Source organism: Notothenia rossii, assembly GCF_949606895.1.
Source record: "Notothenia rossii genome assembly, chromosome: 8".
NCBI classification, from domain to species: domain Eukaryota; kingdom Metazoa; phylum Chordata; class Actinopteri; order Perciformes; family Nototheniidae; genus Notothenia; species Notothenia rossii.
The window spans coordinates 2,166,259-2,188,153 of NC_136906.1; the positions used below are offsets into that span (position 1 = coordinate 2,166,259).

Consider the following 21,895-nt stretch of genomic DNA (forward strand, 5'->3'; position numbering starts at 1 on the left):
AATTAGTCGCTGCATATTTTAGTAATGCTAGTTTATATAACAGACGAACAGATGTACAATATCCAGAAAGTAGATGTATATATATATATATATAATGTGTGCATTTCCAACATATCCTCTGAAAGAGTGTTAGTCGTTGGGTTGAGTAGTGAGCCATTCGGTTTTTTTCGTGGTGCGATGTCTGCTGAGAAGTCCTTGTATGCCTCGCTGACTTTGAGGACATCTGGGTCTGGCGGCTCCCCCCGCACGGCCTCGTAACGTGTACTCCTTTGAACATGTTTATATGATAATTAGGACTTTAAGAACAATTTTACACTCAGACAACGATCACAAAGTTATAGCAGGCTACATACCATTACTTCTGTCAATAGATATTACCTTACACCGTCAGCTAAACTGCTTTGGCTCAGTGGAAGTGAACACCATGTCACTCACTCTCTGGTTTCACACCCTATTCATTACACAAAATAATTGTCAAATGAATTGAAAAGGTCGTTGATGCAACATACTAGATCAGCTCTTGGCACAAAGGAAATACTCATTAAACCGTGGATGGGTTGTGAACTACTGTACTTACCGTGGTTCCTGGCTTGTGCCATCGCTGCTCTGTTTCAGTGCAGCTGAGGACAGGGGGTACAGCAGCCAGGTTGAGTGTGGAGTAGTGTGCGCTCTGGAACAGCAGTGCAACGTTGTGAATGCAGAGTGCTGTTCCAGCTACACAGGAACACTGCCACTGCAATCTACACAGGTGAACAGTTCTCAAAGACAATCTCCACAGGTGAGCAGTTCTTAAAGACAATCTACACAGGTGAACAGTTCTCAAAGACAATCTCCACAGGTGAACAGTTCTCAAAGACAATCTCCACAGGTGAACAGTTCTCAAAGACAATCTACACATTAAAACAAAATGTCAGTCATTTTAAATTTAGGAAACTGCTTCAATACAACACAGACAAATGAGAAAGCTGAGAGCAGGCTGATCAGTAGTAGTAGGTGTGGGGAAAGGCTAAACCATGTCAGGTTGTCAGTCACATCACATACACAGAAGTTCTGCTGTTTGGAATACTGTAATTTAAGGACATTCAAACAGATACGCTTGTAGAGCCTGTCTCAGCTCTCTCAATTTATTATCTTATATTATAACTACTTAAAATAGTGTTAGTAGATCGTTGAGCAGATGTAGGGTACAAAACACTTACCTAACACTGGCCAACACAAATAACTGGACCCTACATGGATTATACTAACCATTCAGTAAAGAACAGCAGCCGTCACAACCAGTTTCTGGGGTTTCCATGAAAGCAGAGACGGTTTTCAACCTCTCGTTAAGAATCTTTGATGAAAGCTAAGTTTGGGTTTAGCTAATGTATTTATCATTTTACACGAGAGGGTTACAAAACAAAAATAAATCTGTAGCCCCTTCATGCTGCACACTAGGGGTGTGACGGTTCACAAACATTTCGGTGTTTTGGTCTCGGTTCGGTTCGGTACGTTTTCGGTACAGCAGAATTTTTTTTCACAAAACAAAACATATATATATTTTTTAATTATTATTAAACTGTGAATATTCACTCAAATAAATACTAAATATAATGAAATAAACATTAAGGTGCAGCATTTCGATGAACTGAAGTAATCTGTATTTGAACTGTACTGTACTCGTACCTAAGCAGCCAGTTTGACATTAGGACTTGCTTGTCGTTGTATTTTCATGTTTTTTAAAGAAAGATGAACTTGTCCACATTGCTTGCTGAAAGGACAGATCTGCTGGCACTAACAATGTCTCCTGCTGTGGAGAACACCCTCTCTAGGGACAGAGGTAGCAGATACAGCCAGGTAGCGCTTTGCTAACATGGCAACATAAGGAGAGTTGGCGTTTGTAATAGCTTTGGCTCGGTCTGAACTTGTTGCGAGTGGTGGAGGCTTAAATGCTAGCGGGAGTTGGGTTTGCACTTCAGTCTGTTTTCTTTTGGTACCGGTGATATTCAGGTTCGGGTGATGCCTTTTCAAATGAGTGTGCACGTTTGATGTATTGCCAGCCGCGTAACCAATGTTAGTTGAACAATGCCGACAAACAGCTTTGGTTTGGTCCACCTGTCTTTGTCCGTCATCCTTGTACGTAACTGTGAAACCAAAATGTTCCCAAACCGGAGACTTCAATGATGCTGGAGGATTTTCGAGCTCAACTGTATCTGCGTTCGCCATTTCAACAGTTCCTCAAATTACTAACTACATTTGATCCCTCTGACCAGCTCTCATAGTGTGCCTCTCGTCCAATGAAACGACTTGCTCGCTCTATGACGCGTTGAACCCAATGTGAGCAAATTACTCTGAATGCTGCGACGTAGCACCTGAGATTACTTCCAAGAAGTTGTTCACGTTCTCAATTTTTTACGTTTAACGTTATATATTCGTTCGGTACACTTCAGTACACACGTGTACCGAACTGAAGGGCCCGTACCCAGAGTTGGGTGTAACGCGTTCGGTACGGGTACGTGTACCGTTAAAAAGTAACGCGTTACTGTAATAATATGACTTTTGTCGGTAACAGAGTAGTGTAACGCGCTACTTTTATAATTCAGTAATCACACTACAGTTACTAACATCGCCCCGACACGCGTTACTTCGTTACTTACTAAAATCAGTCATAATCACACCTCAACAAACACCTGCAAAGAACACATGCTAAGGTGAAGCTAACGCACAACTATGTGTTGTTTGTTTATATCACGTAGTCTGTTCTTCTTCTCTGTCTTCCGGTTGTTGCCTGTTTTGAATGACGAATACACACTACCGCCGCCTGCTGGTAAGGAGAGTTATTGCCACTCACGAATGCGCAGTTCGTACGTGCTCGGCTGAAGTCTTAGCGGTGTGTTTCACTCTGGTTCCAGGTTCCAGTGCAACACATGGCCAACACGCAGGAGAACACGCCGACGCAACAGCGTGAGCAGAGATATACTGCGCAAAATATACAGATCGCAGGAGACGGAGGACAGCCATGGTTAGATAGGAAAACATTCAGGAGCTGTCTCGATCAGTCTTATGTGACAATGGAAACTGAACTAAAGAGAACATTTCAAACTTTAGCAGTCTGCGTGATCTGCCCGTAGGGAGGGGCGCGCCGGCCCTGCGAGTAAAGTAACGAGTAAAGTAATGAGTAAAGTAACGAGTTACTTTATGTAGAGAGTAACGAAGTAGTGTAATATATTACTTTTTTTTAGTAACGACCCCATCTCTGCCCGTACCGAATAATTTCGGTACGGGTACCTGTACCGTTACACCCACATAGCTAGCTACCAGTTGATGTGAGCAAATGTATTGTCACGATGTAATCTGTTGCAACACGTCAGCTAGCTGGGCTCATTTGAATCCTAAATCACAGGTTACCTACTCTCGCCACATCAAATCCCCAGAACATGAACCTGATTGAGGCTTTGAACCAATGAACACTTTATTTTCCTCCCTACTCTGAGACCGTGAGGCTTTTCATGCTTTCTCATGGACCTGTAACAGCTAGCCCTGACGCTCACTCTCCCTGAAGGTAGATCTTTGTTTGAAACTGTGGGGAATTGGATATCATTCATGTTATCCAAAACACGTCATAGTAATCATTAAAACGCTTTACACTGATCAAGACTGTCAAGTTGTCAAAGTTAGCCAGTGACTACAGCTTTGTTTGTCACTTACCTTCATAATTGTCGAAGTAGCTGGATATGTAGCTACATCTTGAACCCCTTTTCTCTTTTGCTCCTCGGGGCTGAGCCTGCCGCTTGTACCAGCCGATGTACATCACTGATGTTAACCTTCGGTAGGTCTTGGAGACATGGAGTGTAAAATAGTGCCTATATAATATCTATACGCTATCTCTCTCGCTATCTATTGCTATCTATACGCTATCTATCGCTGTTCCCTCTATCGCTCTACCGTAGACCGGAAGTTTACAACCGCACACTCAATGAACCGGGAGTTGATAGACGCCATCTTGTGCAACTAGCCTATATGAAAGTACATAAGACGCTTTTTATTTAAAAAGTATCGTTATCGGCGATACTGGTCCTGAAATACTTGGTATCAGATCTAATCCAGATTTCGTGGTATCGCCCACCCCTAATGCAGAACACACTCAGTGACATGTGTTCTCTGCATTGAACCCATCCTGGTGCCAGGAGCAATGGGGGTCTGCCATCCGACCTCTCGTCTGGTCTTCAACCTTCCTAAATGTTCCCACACCACGCCGCTCCTCCGCTCCCTTCACTGGCTTCCGGTAACTACTAGAATCCACTTCAAGACACTGGTACTTGCGTACCATGCTGCGAATGGATCTGGCCCTTCCTACATCCAGGACATGGTTAAACCGTACACCCCAGCACGTGCACTCCGCTCTGCATCAGCCAAACAGCTCGCTGCACCCGCACTGCGAGGGGGACCCAAGTTCCCGTCAGCAGAAACACGTGGGTTTGCTATCCTGGCTCCAAAATGGTGGAATGAGCTCCCCATTGAAATCAGGACAGCAGAAAGCTTACACATCTTCTTCAGACTGAAAACTCATCTCTTTGGACTCCACTTCCAGAGATAGAATTACTAACAAAGCACTTATATACTAATAAAGGGCTGGCTTATCTAAAGCCAGTTGAGTAGCACTTGAAATGTTTGGCTCTATGAAACCTGATGAACTTATATGATTCTGTTTTCTTCAAGTTTATATCTTGTTGGTCGAATGTACTTATTGTAAGTCTCTCTGGATAAAAGCCTCAGCTCAATGTGATGTAATGAATGGATCTGGCCCTTCCTACATCCAGGACATGGTTAAACCGTACTGCGGATAGATTAAGAGCGGTGAATCAGCTTAGAAACAGGAAGTGCTCAAACGTTTGTGTGAGTTTATCAAATTTAGCAGTGATTCCATGTCTTGTTACAAAAAACCTGACGGATAGTGTATTCAACAAACTTAAACTAGCTTTATTAAATGTCAGGTCTTTGGCAGGAAAAACATTTTTAATCAATGATTTTATCACTGAGTACAATCTGGATTTTATGTTTTTAACGGAAACTTGGATTGAACAAAATAACAGTGCAGCTGTTCTTATCGAATCAACACCTCCCAACTTCAGTGTTATGAGTCAGGAAAGAATGCATAAGAAAGGGGGTGGAGCTCTTATTCTGTTCAATGATTCCCTTCAATGCAGGAAGACCTCTTATGGGAACGTTGCTTCTTTTGAATATGTGGCCCTTCAGCTGAAATGCTCCTCTCGAGCTCTGCTCCTAAATATCTACAGACCACCCAAATACTGTGCAAGCTTTGTTGATGTCTTCACTGAACTGCTGTCTATAGTGTGTATTGACTTTGATCGTCTAGTCATTGTTGGTGATTTTAACATCCATGTTGACAACCCCCAGGACAGAGGGGCTAAAGAACTGTTTTGTGTTCTTGATAGCTATGGACTGACTCAGCATGTGACGGAGCCCACGCACAATAAGGGGCACACTCTGGACTTAATTATTTCAAAGGGTCTGAACATCTCTGAGGTTGTGGTGACTGATGTTGCGCTCTCTGATCATTCCTGTGTTCACTTTAACACACATTTCAAAGACATTTCCTGCCTTGTAAAGCAATTTGAAGGGGACTTTCCACTTCAAATACATAACTGAATAATGTAAACCAGGTGTGCCCACACTTTTTTGGCTGGTGAGCTACTTTTGAAATGACCAGCTCCCCGAGGTCTACCAACCAAAAATAAAATCCCAAATTGCAAGGGTTACTGAATAACACATTTTATTTATACATGGGATGACTACAGGGCTGCAACAAACGACGATTTGGTAATCGATTAATGAAACGATTAATGGACTATTCTGACTATTACTGTATGCCTTGCACAATTTCTCAAACGCTCTGATTTAGCCATCAACTTTTAGATTTAGCTTGAGGTTGTTTTAGGTATGTGGAAACTAACAATGAAGACAATAAAGATGAATACATGATTCAAAATACATATATTATTAAATTAACTAAACACATTGCTTTTTATATAAATGAAATAAATAATATTTCACATCAAAAGAAACAACAATGTTTTAACAAATCGTATTAAATAATGTGATGACAGAACTGTGAACAGAATAGCTGAAACTTTAACAAAATAAATAACTCAGTTACCTCTCTAATCATTAACCCATGTTTGTATCATTGAGTTAACTCTGTGTGTTGCTGACGTGGAAACGTTCCTCGTGGATGGGGCTACAGAGCTGCTAGAAAGACAGTGGAACCCGGTGCATTCCTCCGTCTGGATGTGGAGCACTTTGATAAATGTTTAGACAAATTGCTCGTGTTACCGCCCTGACATGCTAAACTCTCTTGGCAAGGAGCATTGTCCACCTCAAGACGGGTAGCATGTGACCACACCTTGGAGCGCTTCTCCCCGCCGTGTTGCTGCATGTAGCAGCTGAGTGTGTGTAAACTGCCCCGCCCCCTCGCACACAGACGAGAGAGAGAGATCTCGTCTCGATTGGAAAGATCGAAAATACACCGACCATAGACGCATGTGTTTTTCTTTTTGCATGTTAGAAACGAGTTGGCGACACTAAGACTGCGAGATAATGTTTTTGTAGCAATAATACATGACCTTTCTCTTTCTCAACTCGCTACTCGGAGGGAAGTCGCTGTCATATGCCTTGTGAACACTCCGGTAATGCCTCTCCACGTTACCTTTCTTTGGCAGAGCGACGCTTGCTTTACAAATAAGGCAAATAACCTTTGAATGTGACACAACAAAATATTCTCCCTCCCATTCTGGGTGGAAGTGGTTTGTCTTTAGCTTCTTGCTCGGTTCCGCACTCATTTTGTTGTTTGTCTCTTTAACTTAATTGGAGTTTTCCCGGCACTTGACTGATTTTGTATCGCTTTGCATTCTGGGTTAACAGACTGGAAAGCGATAGGTCGCTTTTTCTGTCAATCAAGTAAACTCCTGAATGAAGTGGCAGGGAGGCCAAGGGAGGAGGGATCAAAACCTGTTTTGTCTATTTTAACGGAGCTGGATTTTTTTTTAATGAATGACTCGCGATCTACCAGCATTGCCCTCACGGTCGACGTACTGGGCACCTCTGATCTAGGGTATTTGGAGTGGCCTGCCCACTTCAAATACATATACACTGGAGTTATGTATTTGAAGAGGACAATGCGCCCTCCGGTGGACGAGGCGCGCATTTCGCCAAAACGGCCGAAACTTTGGGAAATCGCAGCGCGGCCTCCTTGGGCGGTCGAGCTAAGCTTTTTGTCCCCCGGCTATCGGCCAGGCGGCCCGGACGCGTCGGTGGCGATCGCTTATTTTTAAGGCTTCGTGGGAACCCCCCTAGGGCAACTTTAGGAACACTGGACAATCCGCAATCCTGAGGCCCTTACGGTATGGAAGGGAAGTGACCGGGAAGAAAAGATCTCCATGGAGAAAGGCCATGACCGTGAGAACAGAGAAAAAAGAGAGTGTTGAAAAGCTGAACGCAGGTAGAGAAAAACAAATCTCCAGGTTCACTTTGAAATCTATAAAGAGAGACTTGGCCTTTATCATTTGGAATTGAAAAACGCACGACAGTCTTTCTTCTCTGACATCATTACCAAAAACAAAAACAACGCACGTGCCTTGTTTGCTACCGTCGACAGACTAACTAACCCCCCAGAGTCAGTAGCCTCTGAATTTCTATCCACCAGAGCGTGCAATGATTTTTGTCTTCTTCACTGACAAAATTCAGAAAATCAGCCAAGCAGTCAGTGCCTCTGCATCAGGTACAGCAGATGTGTTGTCCCTATGTCCACCTAATATCAATTCAGACACCATGACACAGTTCCATCAGATTAATGATAAAAACCTGGAGGACATTATTCAACTCCTGAAATCCTCCTCCTGCTGCCTTGATATTATTTCCACAGGCTTTTTCAAAGCTGTTTTTCATTGCATGGCCTCAGATCTGCTTCATATAGTAAACAAATCTCTTCACTCAGGTGTTTTTCCACAGGCCCTGAAAACTGCAGTCATTAAACCGCTCTTAAAAAAGAATAATCTAGATGCTTCAGTAATGAACAATTACAGGCCCATATCAAACCTGCCATTTCAAGGTAAAATCATTGAAAAAGTAGTTTTTCAACAGTTGAGTAACTTTTTACATTTAAATAACTGTTTTGATTTGTTCCAGTCAGGCTTTCGTCCAAGCCACGGCACTGAGATTGCTCTTGTAAATGTCTTCAATGACATCCACTTAAACACAGACAGTGGCAGAACTTCAGTGTTAATATTATTAGATCTCAGTGCTGCGTTTGACACTGTTGACCACAACATATTACTAGACCGACTGGAAAACTGGGTGGGACTTTCGGAAACAGTTCTAAATTGGTTTGAATCCTACTTAAAGGACAGAAACAACGTTGTTTCTATAGGTAAATACACATCTGAGTTGACAAATATGACATGTGGGGTACCTCAAGGCTCCATCTTGGGGCCTCTTCTCTTTAACGTCTACATGCTACCACTGGCTCAGATAATGAAAAACAACAAAATAAGTTACCATAGTTATGTGGATGACACACACATTTAGGGTGCATTCACACCTAATAGTCCGCTCTCTGGTGCGCACCAGACGACAGTTTGTTACATCGCTTCATTTTTCAGAAGGTTCGGTTTGCGTTCGGGCAAAACTCAAACGGACTATAAACTTTAAACACAAGTCATGTGCACGGAAATGCTGTTCAACCATTGGTCAGACATTAAGGGGGTAAAAACGCAAATCCCGGCAATTTCTAGCGGAGCCTCCGCCATGGAGCATCGGCACTTTCGGCAGGTTATTCTCATGCTGCTGTTAACCTGGAGATCAACAGACACTAGCGGCCCGCGCATATGATTATATAATCAGACAATGTCAAAGTAAGGAGGGGCGTTTCACCGACGACAGGTGTTCTTACTTTTATGTAGCTGACGGAGAATTTGTACTTTACACGACACTGTTCAACACTTCATTCTGCTTCACTCTTTAGCTAAACAACCGCGGATGTCTTGAAAGACTCTTTCGCTAAAAAGGCATCAGTAAAGTGGAACTTCTGTGTGAAATATTCACATCTTAAACTGCACCGTAACTTTTTATTCATGTATTTCTTCTTTTAATGTTTCATTCATTATCTTTTCTTTTTAATGACTGTTTTTAAATGCCTTTGTCTGAATGTCTTTCATTTTTGTAAAGCACCTTGAATTGCCTTGTGTTGAAAGGTGCTATATGAATAAACCTGCCTTATATGAAAAAAAAAAAGCCTCAGCTAAATGCAATGTAATGTGACGGGGGGGTCCGGTGCCTTGCTCAAGGGCACCACGGCAAGGCAGGAGGTGGACTGGTGAAATTGATGGAGGTCTGAGGAGGTTTCAGCTTGACCCTGGATTGGGAGGAAGAGGAAGAGGATGAGGAAGGGCTGCGTCGAGTCACATGACAGCTGTCAGGAGAGAGCAGATTTAAAGGGTTGACGATGAGCTCTGATTGGCTCTTGGCAGCGTTTGTTTATTCAGTGCAGTAAATACACTTATGGGGATTTAAATACTTTAAAAAATACCTAAAATTAAAAACAAACAGCGTTAGTGAATTATTACTTTTATTTACTTGTCTTTATATTTTTTCGTCTATTTTTCCATTGACTTATTTTTGTATTATTTTTAGTTTTGTTCCACTTATGGCAACAAATTATTCAGAAGTATTAAAAAAAACATTATTTATACTTATATTTCAAATGTATTAGGTTTTCTACATTCAGTACGCAGGATTTAAAGTGTATTTTTTGTTATTTCGGGAACCTTAAATATAAATACAGTAGAAACAAATCAAATGTTAAATGTTATTATGAAGTGGGAAGCAGGCGGCGGTCCTTCCAGCACCTCACGTACATTTTGAGTGAATGCTTGTTGTGCCTTTGGGTTTTAGATAGACGTCATGCTTGGTCCTCATTGGGTCCCAAAGGACTCAGCTAGTAACTGATAACCAGCTGGAAGTTGGGTTTCACTTCCTGTCTGAAGTCATCTGTGGTTAGCATCTTGTTCCTCTCATTGTTCTCGCTGTGTGATGTTAGTGTTGGCGGTGAGTCTGAATTGTGGTGGATTGATGAGGTACAGAGAGGGTTTAGACGCTCTGTGTATTGGTCCATGCTAACTCTGCGTTAGCCACAATGCTCTCTCTCTCTCCCTCTCTCTCTCTCTCTCTCTCTCTCTCTCTCTCTGGAACAGAAAGTGTTTTCTCTTCCCCTCCTCCATAATGTGCATTCAGAGGATGACTGTGTGTGGTCAAACAGAATGGACCTGTTAGCGTGGCTTATGTCCAATGTTCTATTGTTATGGTATGGAGTGAGAGAGCCCTACCTTTTTTATGAGTATGAAAATGATGTGAATTACGGGTTAACTCTCTCTCTCTCTCTCTATCTATCTATCTATCTATCTTTCTCTCTATCTATATATCTATCTCTCTATCTATCTATCTATCTATCTATCTTTCTCTCTCTCTATCTATCTTTTAACCTTCCCCTCGTCTGTTTCCTCCGCAGAGTGAGTCTGGATGGTCGCAGCAGAGGCAGCATGACCTCATGGAGATGCCGGACCCCGCTGTTTCTCTGCGTACGTCTCTCTCACATTCGAGTATCGTACGACTTATTATAATAAATATTTGACGGTAAAACACAGAGCTGATGTTCCACGTTTTGTTTGCCAGGTGTTCCTGAGCACGATTCTCCAATCAGAGGCGGATTGTTTGTCTTTTAGCTCGGTATGTATGATCAACATTATTCAAAAGATTTGAAGGAAATAAAGTATTTAACTCTTAACTTTTTATAAAAAGGTGGAATAAATCATGAATTATTTTGCTGTAAATGTTTAGTTCCAGAGCGGGACATTTGGGATCAGCTTAAGATAAACTAAATTATGCAAAGATGTGGCTCATTCAATCCTAACCCTAACCCTAACCCTAACCCTAACCCTGGGCACAGAGGAATAACAGGCGTCGGGTAAACAGACAACCATTATGGTTTCAGTGTTTTCACGGGCTTTGTTGCAGGAAACACTGACATCACGTGACCCAAACAATCATGCATGGGTCCTTTTTGAAATGTAGTGTTTCTCAACAGTTGATGAGTCTTCTGTTTTTCTTCTTCTCTGTTCTACTTCACAGAATCATACCCTGGGTCAAACGTATGGCATCAAAAAAACTAAGCATATCAAGGTCGGTCCCTGAAACTGAGAAACATCTTGAGACTCTGTGTAAATAAGGAAAGTGTTTGATGAAGTGTGCTCTTCCCTATGCAGGACATGATGGAGTGTTCTGCAAGGCAAATCTGCCGTGACACAGACAACCAGCCGATATGTTCTGTGCTAATTTGCGGATACAACCACAGCAACAACAAAGTGAGTGAAAATCTAGCAGCTCTTTACCGTCAGTTTCTATTTAAAGAGGCCCATGTTCTGCTGTTTGGGGTTTCCCTCTGCTTTAGTGTGTTCTATAGGTTTTAGTGCATGTAAATAGTCAGGATAGGCTAAGGGGCGGGACATCTATAATTGGTTGACCAATCACAACAAAGCCAGCCAACTAACCAATCAGAGCAGACTGGGCTCTGGTTTCAGACAGAGGGTGAAAAGAGGTGCTGCAGCACAGGCTGTATGAGAGAGATAGAGAGCTGATTGAACATTAGCATGGAGACATGTAGAGACACTACATACTGATATACACCTGGACATCAGCAGGAGAGGACTCTTTAAAGTAGAGACACTACATACTGATATACACCTGAACATCAGCAGGAGAGGACTCTTTAAAGTAGAGACACTACATACTGATATACACCTGCACATCAGCAGGAGAGGACTCTTTAAAGTAGAGACACTACTGATATACACCTGAACATCAGCAGGAGAGGACTCTTTAAAGTAGAGACACTACATACTGATATACACCTGGACATCAGCAGGAGAGGACTCTTTAAAGTAGAGACACTACATACTGATATACACCTGAACATCAGCAGGAGAGGACTCTTTAAAGTAGAGACACTACATACTGATATACACCTGAACATCAGCAGGAGAGGACTCTTTAAAGTAGAGACACTACATACTGATATACACCTGAACATCAGCAGGAGAGGACTCTTTAAAGTAGAGACACTACATACTGATATACACCTGGACATCAGCAGGAGAGGACTCTTTAAAGTAAAGACACTACATACTGATATACACCTGGACATCAGCAGGAGAGGACTCTTTAAAGTAGAGACACTACATACTGATATACACCTGAACATCAGCAGGAGAGGACTCTTTAAAGTAGAGACACTACATACTGATATACACCTGAACATCAGCAGGAGAGGACTCTTTAAAGTAGAGACACTACTGATATACACCTGAACATCAGCAGGAGAGGACTCTTTAAAGTAGAGACACTACATACTGATATACACCTGAACATCAGCAGGAGAGGACTCTTTAAAGTAGAGACACTACATACTGATATACACCTGAACATCAGCAGGAGAGGACTCTTTAAAGTAGAGACACTACATACTGATATACACCTGGACATCAGCAGGAGAGGACTCTTTAAAGTAGAGACACTACATACTGATATACACCTGAACATCAGCAGAAGAGGACTCTTTAAAGTAGAGACACTACATACTGATATACACCTGAACATCAGCAGGAGAGGACTCTTTAAAGTAGAGACACTACTGATATACACCTGAACATCAGCAGGAGAGGACTCTTTAAAGTAGAGACACTACATACTGATATACACCTGAACATCAGCAGGAGAGGACTCTTTAAAGTAGAGACACTACATACTGATATACACCTGAACATCAGCAGGAGAGGACTCTTTAAAGTAGAGACACTACATACTGATATACACCTGAACATCAGCAGGAGAGGACTCTTTAAAGTAGAGACACTACATACTGATATACACCTGAACATCAGCAAGAGAGGACTCTTTAAAGTAGAGACACTACATACTGATATACACCTGAACATCAGCAGGAGAGGACTCTTTAAAGTAGAGACACTACATACTGATATACACCTGAACATCAGCAGGAGAGGACTCTTTAAAGTAGAGACACTACATACTGATATACACCTGAACATCAGCAGGAGAGGACTCTTTAAAGTAGAGACACTACATACTGATATACACCTGAACATCAGCAGGAGAGGACTCTTTAAAGTAGAGACACTACATACTGATATACACCTGAACATCAGCAGGAGAGGACTCTTTAAAGTAGAGACTCTACATACTGATATACACCTGAACATCAGCAGGAGAGGACTCTTTAAAGTAGAGACACTACATACTGATATACACCTGAACATCAGCAGGAGAGGACTCTTTAAAGTAGAGACACTACATACTGATATACACCTGAACATCAGCAGGAGAGGACTCTTTAAAGTAGAGACTCTACATACTGATATACACCTGGACATCAACAGGAGAGGACTCTTTAAAGTGTTTTGTTCTGACTTTTGGAAGGATTCTGCAGATCTATGTTTCTTCTTTGAAGCTTCTGAATTCTTGTATCTAACAACTTGTTTTTTGTGTTTCACAGGAAGATTCCAGGGTCATAACTGACGAGTGCGAGAAAGCGAGCGTTTTTCATAACTTCTCTTCGTACGACTTTATGTGCCTGCTAGCCAAAGACATCGGGGTCAATCCGCCATGTACGTTCACACACTCAGACAAAATCAGTTACTTCAGTAAAAGTATTAATACAACACAGTAAAAATACTGCATTTCAAATGTTACTCAAGTAGAATCTGAAAACCAGTCAGGTTAAACCCTAACCCTAACCCTAACATGTCACCCATTGAGCATGTTTGGGATGCTCTGGATCGGCGTATACGACGGCGTGTTCCAGTTCCTGCCAATATCCAGCAACTTCCAGCCATTAAAGAGGACAATCAACAACCTGATCAACTCTATGCCAAGGAGATGTGTTGCACTGCGTGAGGCAAATTTTGGTCACACCAGATACTGACTGGTTCTCGGACCCCCCCAGACCCTGAGGCTGTGCGAAGTTGCTGGATATTGGCAGGAACTGGAACACGCTGTCGTATACGCCGATCCAGAGCATCCCAAACATGCTCAATGGGTGACATGTTAGGGTTAGGGTTTAACCCTAGGGTTTTCGGACCCCCCCAGACCCCCCCAATAAAGCAAAACTGCACGTTTCAGAGTGGCCTTTTATTGTGGCCAGCCTAAGGCACACCTGTGCAATAATCATGCTGTCTAATCAGCATCTTGATATGCCACACCTGTGAGGTGGGATGGATTATCTCGGCAAAGGAGAAGTGCTCACCATCACAGATCTTTTCAGATTTGTGAACAATATTTGAGAGAAATGGTTATTTTGTGTATTTAGAAAATGTTTTAGATCTTTGAGTTCATCTCATGAAAAATGGGAGCAAAAACAAAAGTGTTGCGTTTATATTTTTGTTCGGTGTAGATAGGCCTATGCCCTTTTTTTCCATATGTATTAAAATGTCACTATTTATTTAAACAAACCACTTTCTGAGGATAATACAAGCAAACATAAAACGCCCTTTATCTTGAGAGCCATTGAAGCCCATGAAGAATTTATCCTTCGACAAATCTTTTCATCTGCTGTATTAATAAAGTTCCCACACGTGTTTTCAAATTCAAGTTAAGGCACTATCTGTGCAGAACATTAACCCTTTAACTGCCAGACCAAGAAAAAAGCTATGGAAAAATTATTTGTTTGCATTTTTTTATCAAATAACCACAAACAATGTTTTCCTTTTTTGACTGACCACACAGTTTTGTTTTTTTGAACCAACTGGTCGAGCTGGCCTTCTATGGTAAAAGTGCATTTTCAACTATCATCATACAGCAGCCTACAGTATTTGTATGCATCAAACTCAAACAAAACACAAACTTACTTTAATGTAAAATTTGCAATATTTACAACCAGATGTATTCATAAAAGATAATACATTATAATTGTAAAAAAAGGAAAAAAGTAATGTTAAGTGTTTTTTATTATAAAAAAAGACTTGCTCATCTTACTGTAATAGGCAAGGCAAGTTTATTTATATAGCATCTTTCCGTACGCGACAACTCAAAGTGCTTTACTTTACATTTAGCTGAGGCTTTTATCCAGAGCGACTTACAGTAAGTACATTCGACCAGGAAGATATAAACTTGAAGAAAACAGAATCATAAAAGTCCATCAGGTTTCATAGAGCCAAACATTTCAAGTGCTACTCAACTGGCTTTAGATCAGCCAGCCCTTTATTAGTATATAAGTGCTTTGTTAGTAATTCTATCTCTGGAAGTGGAGTCCAAAGAGATGAGTTTTCAGTCTGAAGAAGATGTGTAAGCTTTCTGCTGTCCTGATTTCAATGGGGAGCTCACTCCACCATTTTGGAGCCAGGATAGCAAACCCACGTGTTTCTGCTGATGGGAACTTGGGTCCCCCTCGCAGTGCGGGTGCAGAGAGCTGTTTGGCTGATGCAGAGCGGAGTGCACGTGCTGGGGTGTACGGTTTAACCATGTCCTGGATGTAGGAAGGGCCAGATCCATTCACAGCATGGTACGCAAGTACCAGAGTCTTGAAGTGGATTCTAGCAGTTACTGGAAGCCAGTGAAGGGAGCGGAGAGCGGCGTGGTGTGGGAACATTTAGGAAGGTTGAAGAGCAGACGAGCCGCTGCATTCTGGATGAGCTGCAGAGGTCGGATGGCACATGCAGGTAGACCAGCCAGGAGGGAGTTGCAGTAGTCTAGGCGTGAAATGACGAGAGCCCGGACCAGAACCTGCGTCTCTTTCTGGGTCAGCTGGGGACGTATCCTCCTGATGTTGTAAAGAGTGTATCTGCAGCAGCGGGTTGTAGCAGAGATGTTTGCAGTGAAGGACAGTTTGTTATCTAGGACCACACCCAGACTCCTTGCAGTCTGAGTCGGGGAAACAACAGAGGGGCCGATGTTGATTGTTAGGTCAAGAGTGGGACAATCTTTTCCCGGAAGGAAAAGCAGTTCAGTCTTGTCAAGGTTGAGCTTGAGGTGATGAGCAGACATCCACCGAGAGATGTCTGCTAGGCAAGCAGAGATGCGTGCGATGACCTGGGTCTCTGAGCGGGGAAAGGACAGAATTAGTTGGGTGTCGTCAGCGTAGCAGTGGTATGAAAAACCATGCGGGCTAATGACAGACCCGAGCGAGTTTGTGTACAGGGAGAAGAGGAGGGGACCAAGAACCGAGCCCTGAGGGACCCCTGTAGTTAATTGACAAGGGTCGGACTCGGACCCTCTCCAAGTTACCCTGTAGGTCGTTGAGGTATGAGGTGAGGAGGGAAAGTGCAGAGCCTGAAACTCCAAGTTCTTGGAGAGTGCGAAGGAGGATCTGATGGTTCACCGTGTCGAATACAGTAGACAGGTCCAGAAGGATGATGACAGAGGAGAGGGAGGCTGCTTCAGCAGTGTGCAGTTCCTCAGAGACAGCAAGGAGAGCAGTTTCTGTGGAGTGACCTGCCTTGAAACCAGACTGGTGCGGATCCAGAAGGTTGTTCTGATGGAGATAACAGGAGAGTTGTTTAAAGACAGTTCAAGTGTTCTAGACAGGAACGGGAGGAGAGAGACAGTCCTGTAGTTTATAACATCAGACGGGTTGAGAGTGGGTTTCTTGAGAGGAGCAGAGTTAGAAGAGATTAGGTTGTTATGTTTGGAAAGGGGTAGAGAGGGGTAATTTGTCAATTTAACAAATTAAAATACTTTTTAGGAATAAACACATTAAAAACACATTATACAATTTTACAACAGACATTACAAAGCAAAGATAATAAGATAATAAAAATAAACACCACAGGTATACAATACATGTTTAAAAGGCATACTGTAGTGTGAATATGAGCATCTCAATTAAAAGCAGCGGCAAAGAGATATGTTTTTAGTCTCGATTTAAAAATAGTAAGCATTTCTGCGGACGTGCATGACTTGGGTAGTTTGTTCCAGATTGTCGGGGCATAATAGCTAAATGCTGCCTCTCCATGTTTTGTTTTTACTCTCGGAACCGATAGCAGACCCGTCTTATATATATATATTTGTATGCTGAATTGGCCTAACAGGAAACCACTGGCCTAACAGCAAATGTCTATATCCTGTGGTGGCCTAACTTGCTCATCTGTGTGCAACTTTGGGCTGAATGCCATTCATGAAAGGTGCTATATAAATGATTATCACTCTTTCACTCTGAGACTCATAAGGCAGTATAGATTTAGTCATATTAACATGAATCTAGCCATTTATTTACCATATTTTCTCTGAAACTTTGAAAAAGTAATATTGCTAGCTTACCATAAAAGGCCAGGTTGACCGATTGGTTGAGCATATTTTCAAAAAAATAATTACACCCTTGTTAAAGCTTTTGTTGTGCATCAAGTTATCTAATTACGTTCAGTCAGTGCCCTGCCACTAAAATATGTCAACAAGGATATGGTTACCTTTCAAAAGTTCACCAGAAAGAGGGATTTCTTCAGCAGTCATTTTTAGCATGCCAACTTCCTCAGTGGAAGCTAGCTGAAGGGATTTCTGTTCAAACCACAGTGACATCTAGAGGTTGTATTGTGCATGACATGTCAACCAAATGGTAGAGCTGGCTTAATCAGATGGAGTAAAACTTTTTTATTTCTTTTTCAACAAGATATCAAGACACAACATGTGCTCTACCAAATAGTGGCGCTGGCTGTTAAAGGGTTCAAATATTCTTCATTTGCAGTATTTTATTTTAAAAGTGTTCAGAAAGACTGCATCAATGATATGCTATATCTATATATCTATATAATATGAATATTTGTATTAACTTCAACCAAAGTCAGTTTAAATAGCGGGCAAAAATGGGTTAATTGCCATGGATGTGGTGTTTGATATAGTTTACGTTCAATTTAAACTATTTTAGGCAGAAAAACGTATATTGACTAAACGCTTTTTAATAATTTACTATTTAGGAAGATTTTTGTGAGAACTCATTTCAAAAGTGTTTTTGTATTTAAATTTGAAATATTTGCACCAAACATTATTAATTTATACATTTTTATCAATTGTTTAAAATTATGAATCCATTTATTTTATTGTATTTCCTTGAGGCTGGGGAAGATATCCAGCATGTAGTTCAACATGCAAATGTTCTAATCAGGGTTCATACACTTTTTCACCAATGCTTCTCCAGGACCTTTACCATTAGCATTTTGAATTTCCATTTTTTTCCAGGGTTTTAACGACCGTAAGAACCCTGTCTAATACAAGTAAGTATAATGGAAAAGTAAATAAAATACATTTAATAGGAGGATGTGAATTTATTTTCTCTCACCTTGTAAGTACACAATCAAACAATCTATAATTTAGCTCTGGCTCACAAAAAAACATTTTGTTGAATTGGACACATTTTTCGAAGCTCTGACATGCAATGACTGGGACTGATGGAAGAATCTAATGAACTAGGAGCTGAGAAATAATCCTATTTAAAAGACAGCAGCTTCATAAGAGGCCAACGAGAGTGACAAGGTGTTGAAGGATAGTTGCTATCCAGGCCAGTCTCTAAAGAATTTCTCTGTCCAACTATACATCTCATGAAGAAAGGTGTTTTAAAGCTTATTCAAAATAGTAGAGAAACATGCGTTCTCAGGAGGGGACTTTGACAGAGGATTACTCAAAAAGTACACAGTAAAAGTAATTCTTTGTATTGTTAGTCGCTGTCAAAAATAATACAGAGTCCAACAGAGTCAGTTTTATTAAGAACTTGCGGTAACAAATATTTGTAAAAAGACAAATGAAGAGCAGCTGATTTGAAAGAACAAAGTGGAGAGACGGCTGAGTGACCGCAGTGCAGAATCTCTGTATAGTTTAAATCTCCTAACAATGTTCTCCATTTTCGTTTTGATCGCTAAATTCACCTTGTTTCCCCTTTTTTATAATATTATCAACGTTCCAAGCAAACGAGTGCTTTTGTTTTGAAATCACTTCCGCGAGTTTCGAAGTTATGAACATGAGCCCGCCCCGCTCGACCTTCTGAGCCAATCACAGCGCGATAATGACCGTTTCAACCATGGTGGCGTTCCGATAATCCAAAAATCAGCTCCTAAATTCTAACCCTATCTCCTATCCAGTGGCGGCTGGTGGAAAATATTTTTGGTGGGGCTATGGAAATGGTGACATAACCATACTAGGGCGGTCCTGGGGATCGTCCCCCAGGATTGATTTTTTGAGAAATGACCCCTTAAATTATGACTTCTGGTCATGTTAGAGCGGGGGGGGGGGGGGGGGGGCTGCAGAACACTGGTGTTTTGGGAAGACTCAAATTATTTAATTCCCATTTAAAATCATTAGGCTAAATACGAACATTGTGTGTGTGTGTGTGTGTGTGTGTGTGTGTGTGTGTGTGTGTGTGTGTGTGTGTGTGTGTGTGTGTGTGTGTCATACTTGCCAACCCTCCCGATTTTCGCGGGAGACTCCCGCATTTCTCCCGATTTCTGACAAAATCAGATTTACTCACGACTGTTTCCACTCGGACTTTAATACAGCTACACCATTGTTTGGTTTCCATGGTAGCGCGTCTCTTTAGCAGCGCGCAACTCAAAGTCTGAGAGGGTGAGGACGATGAAAACTGAACAAGAATCAACAACTCGACCCTCTGATCACTCCTTTCCTGTAAAATACAGGTCCAGCCCACACTTATGCTCCATGGTGCCAGAGGAATTGCCCTTACAACTACAATAAGCATGTAAATGTTAATCTACAGCTCCGGAGATCCACTAGCACCGGAGTCTACACCTGCAGACAACTACTGTAGCGTCACCCTGGATACGAGTCCAAACAACTCACAGACACACAGGCCAGGGCGCTGACAGGGCGCCCTTTGAGCATCAGATCTGACGACGCTGATTGGCTGAAATTATGTTTCGGCGGCATAGTTTACAGATAGCAACAGTCAGCTTGTTGGCTGCAGCTGCTCTGGCTGAGGGCTCCTTTCTACCGCCCGGACGAGAGAGGGTAATGATACACGCTGCGGCCAGGCAGGAAACATGTGACTTATCCGTAACTTTAGACATCGTAAAACAATTTTAAACGAGATTTTATTGTATATTATACATTTTACTGATACCAACTATATAATATTTACCTTGTTCTTTAAAAATAAAAAATAAATATTTTTTGGGAAATAATTTTTTTAATTTATTTTTCATTTTTAATGACAATCAAACATGTGGGGAGAGGGGGGGGCGGCGCCCCTAGCGCCCCTATGGGCCGGCCGCCACTGCTCCTATCCCTTGACCTCTGAGTGAAAGGTCACGGGGTTAAGGGATAGTGGATAGGAGAATCCAAAAGGACTTAGGAGACGAGACTGCGGTACTTTAGAGAATCCGAATGCACTTTCACTATCCGACGTGTTTATGATGCGCCAGCTGACGTCATTGTGTGCGTCTGCTGCTGTGGGGAAACTATGGAAACTACAGTTTTCTATACAGAGGACTACAACATGGATGTTTAATAAGAACGAGGGACTCATCTAGAGACTCTGCACCGTGCTCTGATGCTGTTGCTTTATGAACAACAGAGAAACATATTCTTCATGACCAAAGTTGGAATTGAAATAAAAAAGTGAAACTTCTGCTCGTCACCCTCTCCCTCCGGTCCACATTAATACAAATGATCCCAATACGTATGATTGTATGAAAATATCTTAAAATCAATACAAATGTATTTATTATAATCATTAGTCTTTAACATCTATCACTGTATATCACCATTCAAACATCTTTTAAAAGTTGAACAAACCCCACACAGCTCAGTATGAAATGTTGACTTTATTTGATCATTTCAGTAAAAACTAACGTTCATATTTCTCTTTTTGATTATAATACTGATGAACGTTCAAAGCAAAGCACTTTGGCAACTTACCACATACGTTTTAAAATGCTTAATAAGCATCGTCACTTTCATGATATCATTTCTCCGTCATAATCGTTTGTGTCCGTGAACGGCCGACTGTTGTGTGACGTCAAATGCTGCGGCTGCAAGGCATTGTGGGGCAGCATTTTCTCCTCTCCTTTCGGTGAGGGAGGTCCAGTGGTTCCTAAGCTAAAGGAGGTTATAAAGGAAGTTTGAAACCTCCTTTCCTTTCATTCTAGAGAATTAGAACGGCACTTATCATGGCTGCCACTGAGGGACTTCCGGGTCATATCGCTCGGTTAGGAAGGTTCCTAAGCTAAATGGACTATTCGACCGCAACCCTTGTCTCTGGTTTCAACCATACTCCTTCCATTTCCACTATAGAGAAGTGAAGTCCCTCCCTTTCCTCCATGGGACCTTATTTCGCAAAAGTTATTCATTGAAGTCAATGAAGAGAGAAAGATTATCTTTCCATCACGTTTGAATTGTGCCACGAATTACACATATGATGTTGGTCAATTTAAAAGATAAGTTTGCAAGTAAAAAAAAAAAAAATGTGTGGTAAAACTGTGAAGTAACACTTTGTGTGAAACCGCTCAATGAACTACATCTCCCGTCTCGCACCACACACCAAGACGGCCGTCACGTTGGTACATTTCACTTCTTTCTTTCAGAACGAGGCGGAAAGTATTAAAAGAGGTGAAAATCACTCCAAGTCTGGGCATGCTGAGAGCTGTACACACACACAAGGGGAGTTAGTCGGTTCATTAGAGCCAGCATGCGGGACCGGGACTCTGGGATTTGTAGTCTTTCTAGTTAGATATTTTTCATAGTCTTATATTTCAACAGTTTTACGACAAACTGTGACTTTTTTGACATGGAAATTATTTTTTAAGATTGTCAAACATCATTTGTGTAATTCGTG

The 21,895-nt window shown here is 41.7% G+C and overlaps 1 protein-coding gene and 1 long non-coding RNA gene across 3 annotated transcripts in view; one reads left to right on the plus strand and one right to left on the minus strand.

Annotated features, from left to right (window-relative positions):
• LOC307016514 overlaps positions 1-5,955 on the minus strand; it is a 5,978-nt gene extending 23 nt beyond the window's left edge. Inside the window, exons 1-3 of the long non-coding RNA XR_013801833.1 lie at positions 578-5,955; positions 379-451; positions 1-267 (exon numbers count right to left, since the gene is read on the minus strand). The exon at positions 1-267 is cut by the window's left edge and continues 23 nt beyond it. This is a non-coding gene — a long non-coding RNA (uncharacterized lncRNA). The remainder of the gene's footprint in view (positions 268-378; positions 452-577) is intronic.
• LOC307016501 (uncharacterized protein) overlaps positions 1-21,895 on the plus strand; it is a 34,694-nt gene that overhangs the window by 3,729 nt on the left and 9,070 nt on the right. For both annotated transcript variants that reach the window (XM_079645615.1, XM_079645616.1), the window contains exons 2-6: positions 10,562-10,631; positions 10,726-10,779; positions 11,182-11,232; positions 11,316-11,414; positions 13,622-13,733. In XM_079645615.1, coding sequence (XP_079501741.1) covers positions 10,593-10,631; positions 10,726-10,779; positions 11,182-11,232; positions 11,316-11,414; positions 13,622-13,733 — 355 coding nt within the window. In that variant the 5' untranslated portion in view covers positions 10,562-10,592. The remainder of the gene's footprint in view (positions 1-10,561; positions 10,632-10,725; positions 10,780-11,181; positions 11,233-11,315; positions 11,415-13,621; positions 13,734-21,895) is intronic.